This window comes from Trichechus manatus, unplaced genomic scaffold, assembly GCF_000243295.1.
Source record: "Trichechus manatus latirostris isolate Lorelei unplaced genomic scaffold, TriManLat1.0 scaffold00016, whole genome shotgun sequence".
Lineage (NCBI taxonomy): Eukaryota > Metazoa > Chordata > Mammalia > Sirenia > Trichechidae > Trichechus > Trichechus manatus.
Window position 1 is genome coordinate 12,237,442 of NW_004443952.1, and position 8,671 is coordinate 12,246,112.

General features: G+C 41.2%; 1 protein-coding gene across 2 annotated transcripts in view; it reads left to right on the forward strand.

Annotated features, from left to right (window-relative positions):
* The first annotated feature begins 213 nt into the window (after positions 1–213).
* The window catches only part of TMEM245 (transmembrane protein 245), a 129,811-nt gene continuing 121,353 nt past the window's right edge, over positions 214–8,671 (forward strand). For both annotated transcript variants that reach the window (XM_023727409.1, XM_004372186.2), the window contains exon 1: positions 214–816. In XM_023727409.1, coding sequence (XP_023583177.1) covers positions 229–816 — 588 coding nt within the window. In that variant the 5' untranslated portion in view covers positions 214–228. The remainder of the gene's footprint in view (positions 817–8,671) is intronic.

The following is an 8,671-nucleotide window of genomic DNA, read 5'->3' on the forward strand; positions in this document are numbered from 1 at the left end:
GAACCAATGGGCGAAGGGACCCTGGGACGAAGAAGCTCCTCCCGTACTCTACTGGGAGATGTAGTTTTCCCAAGGTCCTGTAAGCATTCGGTGGCCAGCTGGGAACTACAATTCCCACAATACCGCGCGCTGGCGGTCCTGCCTCCCTCCCGGAGCTGTCGTCCCGCGCTCCGGTTCGACTTCCCAGTACCGCCTCGCGGCGGCGGCGGTAGCGGTTGTTGAGGCGCTATGGCTGATGGTGCCAGTGGCCTTGCTGAGGCGCCCAAGCCGGGAGGCTCCCCCGGCCAGGCGCCGCGGGTGCCGCGCGCCGTCGGGTTGGGCGGCGGCGGCGGCGTCGTGGAGACCCCACGGACGGCGGCGCTGGCGCTGCGCTTCGACAAGCCTATCAAGCAGGCCTTCTACAACACGGGGGCCGTGCTGTTCGTGTGCCTGTGCTGCGGCGCCGCGGTGCTCGTCTACTTCATCCTGGAGGCCTTCCTGCGGCCGCTGCTCTGGGCCGTGTTGTGCGGGACCTTCCTGCACCCCTTCAAGAGCTCGCTGACCCGCCTGGGCCGCCACTGGCTGCACCGCCTGCACCGTGCCCACACGCCCATCGTGCTGGCCGCGCTGTTGCTCCCGCTCTGCTTCGCCGACTACGGCGTGGAGGCCCTGGGCGAGCAGGCGCTGCGCCGCCGCCGCCTGCTGCTGTTACTCGGCGCTGGCGGTCCGCTCCTCTACGGCTTCTACTGTCTTGGCAGCTACCTAGGCGTGCAGGTGCTGCTGGCGTACGTCGGCGCGCTCATCTGCCGCGGGCTGGACTACTTCAGCAGCCTGTGGGTGAGTGAGCGACTGGGTAGGCTTCTCGCGCTTTGGGCCCTGTGGCCGCGCTGGGACTGCGGCAGGGTTGAAGCCCGGTCTCTCTGTCGTCCTGTCCGGCAGGCAGTACATTTCACCACATTCCCGGTTTCGAGTGCGATCCGGCAGCACTTCATCGTGCAAGGAGACCAAAGGTCCCCACCCTCTGCTGCAGGGATTTATCTCCTTCCTTCCCACACACCTGAGGAATTTGGCTCACTATCTTCGATAGAGAGGGTGGGAATAGTTTGGAACAGCCCTCACTGCCCCCTACCCCAGTCCTAATAGCCACTCTTAGGGTTCATGCCGCCTGGTTGAGAAATCGTTGCTGTGCTGCTCCATACCGTCGGCACAGGGGCTTGGTTTTATTCCTGGTTAGAGGGGGAGCGGCTTCCCCGGCCATCCTCAGCTCTGCTCATGTGGGATCTCTGGATGTCAGACCTGGAAGGGACCTTTAGAGAATCCAGTCCAACCTGCCATCGTACAGATAGGAGAGGTGACTTAACAGGTTAGGGCTAGTTAGGGACAAAGAGGGGACTGGTTGACTTAAATTTCTCAAGTCTTAAAACAGCTTTTTTAGAGACCAGGGCCGCCTCTCATTTCAGGTGATTTCAGTAGTTTGTGCAAGGCACTGGGTCTGAGCCACCTGGGCCTCTTCCTCTCTACACTCTAGTTTTTGGGAACAGCACATCTCTGACCTGGACTACTTCATACTTCAGCACACTGGGTAAAGGAGAGGTAGATTTGTAGTACTTGGACTCACCCTGAGCTTATTCTTAGAAAATCAGGGAGTTTTAGAATTAGAGGAAGTTCAAATTTACCAACTCAGATTATATTGTAGACCACTTAACTATCCAAATACTTAATTGCTAAAAACAAGCAGATATTTAATACATGAGAATGCTAATTGATCAATGAACAGTACCATTTAAAAATATTTTTGATTCACTTCTTTTGTTAGTGAAATAAAGTTCAGTGCACCTTAACATCATTATGTTGCAAAATAATCCACTTTATCTGTCATGCAGAGTTTTGACTTGCTTGAGATTATTGGTACAGTGAAGATTGATCCCAGGACTCCTGTCTTCTCTTGCTCTATCAATACCACTTCTCAGTTCAAATTAGAAGTTGATTAAGCATGTTTGTTGATTGCTGGGTTCTGTGAGAGATTAAGAGTAAAATGCAAGCTCTGCCTTCAAGGAGCATATAATCACATATAAGCATATTCTAATGGAGGTGATGGGCACAGATAAATGCTTATTACCCACCAACTGTGGGTCAGCACTATGCAGGGCATTGGGACCCCTGGTGGCGCAGTGGTTAAGAGCTCGGCTGTTAACCAAAAGGTCGGAAGATCGAATCCACCAGCCGCTTCTTGGAAACTCTGGGGCGGTTCTGCTCTGTCCTATAGGGTTGCTATGAGTCAGAATCGACTGGAAGGCTATGGGTTTGTTTTTTTTTCCCTCGGTGTGTACAGATGCTAAGTGATTAGGCAGAAGCCTTGGCCTCCAAGAGGCCTGGACTATTTTAACTGCAGTAAGAAGGGATGTAGAGCAGCCCTTTTCAACTCCTGAAGTCCTGGCATCAAGGAGAGGCTTCTGAGATCCACAGGATATGGTTTTCTAAGGTCACACGGTTTGTGACCAAATTTGCAATACACATTTATGGAGTCCTAGTTCAGTGCTCTTTCTCCTTCACCATGTTGTCCTCTCAATTCGACTGAAAAATTGGTTGAATGCCTCGTATATAAAAAGCAGAATACTGTGGGTTGTTCAGAAATATAGACAACCATGTTTGATTCCTGTCCTCAAGAGATTTAGTCTTATCAGAATGAGACACATTTATAGATTCTGCTAACATTTTTGACTGTAGATAGTGTAATTTGCTGTAAATTGCTGTTGGCAACATCAAGCAGCACATCTACCAAACTGTAGGAAATTAGAAAATAAAGGCCTAACATACTGAATGGTTTATTTTCATGCTAGAATAAGGAGTTGAATACATGAGTAAATTGGAATGATTAGTGGAAAGTGAGGCATTCTGCCAGCCTCAGTGGGAAGAGATGAGGAGTTGCATGCTTGTGAAGAAGTGCCCCCTGCTCAATGTAGATAGCTTTGAATATCCTTTTATTGAATTGAAGGTAAACCCTCATCTTTGTATTTTACTTAACTACGTCTGTATGGGCTGTGGATGAGTGGAAAGGAAGCAAGGGTCAAGATTGTAAAAAACAAGTCCTCAGCTGTCAGCCAAAAGGGCTGAGGAAGGCATGACATGAAGTGACAGTAGAAATCCAACAGAATTACAAAGAAACTGACACGTGGTCACGTGACTGGACAGAGGCGCCCCCCCCCCCTTCTGTAACTTTTGTATCTCTTAGTTGACAGTAGTTTGTTTTGTGTGCTCAAGCAGAGCTGCCAGTTATAGAAAAGTGGTCTGTATGTATTCTAGACAACTTAAAATTTTGAGTCATTTCATCCCTTGATGCTGAAGAGATGTATAGATGAGAGAGAGAGAAAAGTTTTGGTGGGTTTGAACTCGCCCAAACATTTTGGTGAGCTGACAATTCATACATTTAACCTCCAACTTTTGAGCATCTACTATGTGCTAGGCACTGGATTTTGTGCTATCATGTGTGCGATTTCATCCTCACAATGATCCTGAGAGGTAGGAGGGAGGGATTTCATAGGTTCGAAAACTGATTTAGAGATTGATCTGTTCATTTTGCCAGTAAATGTTGTTCAGCGGACTTAATCAGCAATTGAAGTTCCTCTGTCATCAAAACTCTAGCCATCTCTCTTTTTTCTTCTCTTTCTTTTTTATGTCTATTCAGTTATTTCCAAGTGCTGCCCAGTTCTTTGTAGTGTCCTAAGTGCCTGTGTTGTCCTTTGTTTATCCTCCCAGTTCAGTTCCTCTTCCCCTCACTTTGGGATTACTTCAGTCTTCTCTTTTTCTTGACTCCAGCCTCCTCCTAACACTCCATTCTGCATACAAGTGAAAGACTAATCATTTACGGTATCAGTAATTCTTTTTTAAAAGTTTCAGATGTGTTAGAGTATTGTGCTGACTTAGAAATGATTTTAAAAAACCTTTTATTTTTTACAGTCATCTATTACCCAGACATGAGTAAGTCCTTGGGGTGCTTGACATCTTCCCATGGTGTAGACTTGTGCAAGATAAATCTGAAAAGCTAACGGTCTCCCTCTGCTCCAGTGTTTTTCTTTGCTGGGAGTGTTTTGATCCTTTCTCCGTTAGTTTAGACTTGTTAGAAAATTTGAAGGTCATTTACAGTTTTTGCAATAATAATAGATTTGGTTTCCCTATGGTCTCTGATTCCATTGTTTTCCATTTTACCTTAGAAAGAAGCATAAGGTGGAAAGAACAGAAGATCGTAAGTTCTAAACTCAGCTCTGTCAGTAACTTGCTTTGTGATGTTGGACAGACCAGGGCGCTTCTCTTGGCTACTCAGCCCCAGTTGTGTAAAGTGAGGGGTTAGGTTGGATGATTTCTAAGGTTCCTTGATGTCCTATTTTACAAATTATGAGAATTTGGCAGTACTGCCTGAGAGGCTCTTAAGAAAAGTGCACATTAGTCAGCCAGCCAGGCCCAGTCTGTTCCACTTCTAAACTATTTTAGGTTTGTTTCTGCTTGCCTGACAACAGTGAAGAAGAAAGTTGCCAGTGATTCTTTCTCAGTTGGAGACTTTGATTATAAAGATTCTTAACTCTAAGTTGCCATATGACAAAGAGAACAGTTTTCAGATTAGAATACAGCTGTTTTACAGGAGAATGAAGTATCTGAAGCAGTCACTGACGGGGGATAAGATTAGGGCTGTGACTCCATAAATTGGGAGGAAGTCTGTTTTTTTATTCTCTCACAAAGACTTAGGAAACTGTTCTGCAAAAATGTGGAACAAAAGCAAGCCAAGTTGTTTTTTCCAGTTAATGCCCAGATAAAAATAAATAAAACAAAGACATAGTCAGAATGCAAAATCTCTACTTTTATTTTATGCGTTTAATATTTTATTCAACGAGCCAAGTATATGTTAATCTTGTCAAATGAAAGGAAAATGTCACAAATGTTATGCAGCATCTTCTATAGTGTCTAGCACACATTGGTGCTTTAAAATGTCTCTTGAATGTATATTTTGAAAAGAACACATTATCTTGAAGAACATAAATGTGAGAAAGTACTGTGCCCTCTTACGTACAGTTATTTCCAAGTGCTGCCCAGTTCTTTGTAGTGTCCTAAGTGCCTGTGTTGTCCTTTGTTTATCCTCCCAGTTCAGTTCCTCTTCCCCTCACTTTGGGATTACTTCAGTCTTCTCTTTTGGTTTACATCTGGAAGAAATTCACACGAGGTTTGCTCAGAGGGTAAACATAAAGTTGACCAGTTATACCTGAGTCTTCTGTGTTAGTGAAACTTAAAAATTAAAAAAAAAACCTCTTTTAAGGGCACACTTCTAAAGGGTTTTAGGCTAGAAATTATGTATGAAATGTAAATGTATAAATCCTTATTTTCAGTAAGTTATTGTTGAGAACATTTAGCAGCCTAAGTAAAGCTTATTTGTTATATAAAAAACAATTTAAGCAGCATAGAAGTTTACATGGTAAAAGGGAAAAGTTATCCCTTTTCTCTGCTACTGTCCCCCCTGTATAGATTTACTATTGTTAACTTATAGGAATTTAGCCTTCTAAATTATTTCTGTGCCTATGTGAACATATAAAATATAGGGTTCTTATTTTTTTAACAAACAAAAATGAGATAATAACATACATATAATTCTACACCTTGTTCTTTTATTTATCACTATATTGTGGACATCTTTCCCTGTTAATGCTTACAGATATACCTTTCTTTTTAATCATTCTACAGTATAAATGCTTTTTAAACCATTGGTAATTGTACAATCATAATGGTTTAATAGAAGCTCTAAAATGTTTTTGTAAATGTCCATACTCTTTGAACTACTATATTACTTTTGTGAATTTTTTCTGAGGAAACACTTTAAAATATTGAAAAAATGCACAAGCCAAAGAGGTTTTTTGTTTTAAAATTAAATTTTTTTTCTGTTTATAAAGATAATATATACTATCAGGTGAAAATTCAGTACTTAAAGAAAAGTATAAAGAAGCAAATTACTCCCTGAAATCCAACCATCTAGAGGTAATATTTTTTTAACATTTTGGTGAACATATTCTCACCGTTAAGAAATGTACACTTGCATACATTTATACTTTATCATTGAATGTAGATATTCATCATGCTTTTGAAAGTCTGAATAATTTTTCCATTTTTGGAAATAATCCCCTATCAAATAACATTTAAGTTATTACAATTTTTTCATATTGTAAACTGTCACAGTGAACATTTTTGTATCTGTCTGCACACTATGGACGTGCTTCTGTAAAACAAATTTCTAGAAGTAGGATTGGGGAGTATATTTAATAAGCAGTTACATGTTAACAGGAGGGACCAGTCCCTGGAGAAGGATATCATACTTGGTAAAGAGGGTCAGTGAAAAAGAAGACAACCCTCAATGAGATTGATTGACACAGTGGCTGCAGCATGGGCTCAGACATAGCAACAATTGTGAGGATGGTGCAGGACCTGGCAGAGTTTCGTTCTGTTGTATATAGGGTCGCTATGAATTGGAACCGACTCGAAGGTGCCTAACAACAACTATTTTAAACTCAAAAGTAATCTGTAAATTTCAGGTTTCCTAGGTGAAAATACATGCTTTTCTTTAGACAATGAGTTTCTCTTTAAAAATGTGAAGTACGCAGTCTTTTTTTTTCTCTCCTTGCAAGGGATACTACTTCCTTATGAGTACAGATTGAAAACAAAAACTTCTGGGAAATTGGTTTAAAAGTGTCATAGACATTAATACCTTTTTTGCTCAGGGCAGAATTTTGTGCTTTGTCATCCCTGACTTAAGGTCAGCTTTTGCTCAAACACTTTAGTGATGGTAGTTAATTCCATTTTTAGACAGCTGTAGTTTGTTAGAAAATTTATCCTCATATGGAGCTGAAATGTGTTGCTTCCTGATTCCCATCTGTTATTTAAGTCTAATGCCTCTTCCAGGTGACATTTTTTTCCAGCTCTTTGAAGATAGCTATGAAATCTTGGTAATTCCTTCTCTTCTCTAAGCTACAGTTTTTTAAGCTGTATCTCATAACTTATGATTTCCATTTCCTTTCTCAGAATGAATTTTATTGCAGTGTGGTGTGATCTGTTTGCATATGCCATGTAATCTGCTCTGAATTCATTGAAACAGTTACCTTCCCTGATACGAATGGTGTACTTTTATTAATAATGACTCACACCAGTCATGCTCCTGACTCGTACTGAGCTGAAAAATAGCTTACTGCATATGTCTTCTTCCCATTCTGTACTTGTGCAGTTGAGTTTTTGATCCTATAAGCAGTTCTTTGCATTACTTTTCATTAAATTTAATCTTATTTGAATCAGCCCCATTGTTCTAGCTTCAGAATGTCTTTTTGAATCATTAGGTCATTCCAATTTTTATTGACTACTCTCAGTTTTTTATAATCTGAGGTTATGATTAGTATGACTTCTAGGCTTTCATCTAAGTTATGACTTAATGTTTAATAAAGCTCTTTGCTGTAGAGTCGATTCCTACTCATAGCGACCCTATGGAACAGAATCCTATAGAACTGCCCTATAGGATTTCCAAGGTGGGTTCGAACTGCTGATCTTTTTGGTTAGCAGCTGGGCTCTTAACCACTATACCACCAGGGCAGGGTTTATTACTCCTGTGTGGCATACTGCTGAAGACCATCTGTTTGCTGAGGATTATTTTTGATTTCAACAATTTGTAGTTGTCAAAATCTACTGGTTATTTTTTTCTTTTTTTTTTTTTTTGAGGGATCCCTTGCAAAAATTGCAGTAGCTTTTGCTTTTCATTATTTTTTCTAGCACCACTCCCAGATTTTCTGGGCTCTAATCCTGGCTTGGTCATTTACTTAGTTGCTGAATAACCTTAGGTAAGTCACTTCCCTGAAGTCTCAGTTTCTTTCGTCTGTAAAATGGGGTATGATAATATTACTTATTCATGGGGTTTAAAAGAACAAAACAAAAAAACCAGACCCATTGCTATTCAGTTGCTGTTCAGTCAGTTCTGAATCATAGTGACCCTACAGGACAGAGTAGAACAGATCCATAGCGTTTCCAAGGCTGTAATCTTTACGAAAGCAGACTGCTACATCTTTCTCCCCCAGAGGGGCGGATAGGTTAGAGCCATCGGCCTTTTGGCTGAACGCTTAACTACTATGCTTTAGGAGGGTTAAATGAGTTAATATATATACAGTGTTAGAATGGGGCCTGGCACATAGTAAGTGTTATATAAATGTACAATTATCATACTCAGATTTTGTTTTGAGCGCTACAGTCATATCTCAAATTCTATTCCCAGGGTTACTTTATCTGGTCCTGGAAGCTTGAACTTTTTTGAAGCAACTGTAGTCTCACTTCCCGTAACATTGTATATCTGGGGCTTCAGATCTCTTTAATATTTCATCTGATAGAGTTGCTTGAAGAAGAATTTTTTTTTTGTCTTTCCTTTTTTTTTTACTTTTTTTTATTGTACTTCAGGTGAAGGCTTACAGAACAAATAGTTCTCATGAAACAGTAGTACACATATTGTTTTATGACATTGCTTAACAACACCACATGTCAACCCTCTAACTTTTCAACCTTTTTTTTTTTGGTGAAACTACACGTAGCCAAAGATACACCATTTCAAAAATTTCTACATGCACAGTTCAGTGACATTGACTACGCTCTTCCAATTGTGCTGTTATTCTCACTTAAGATGAAG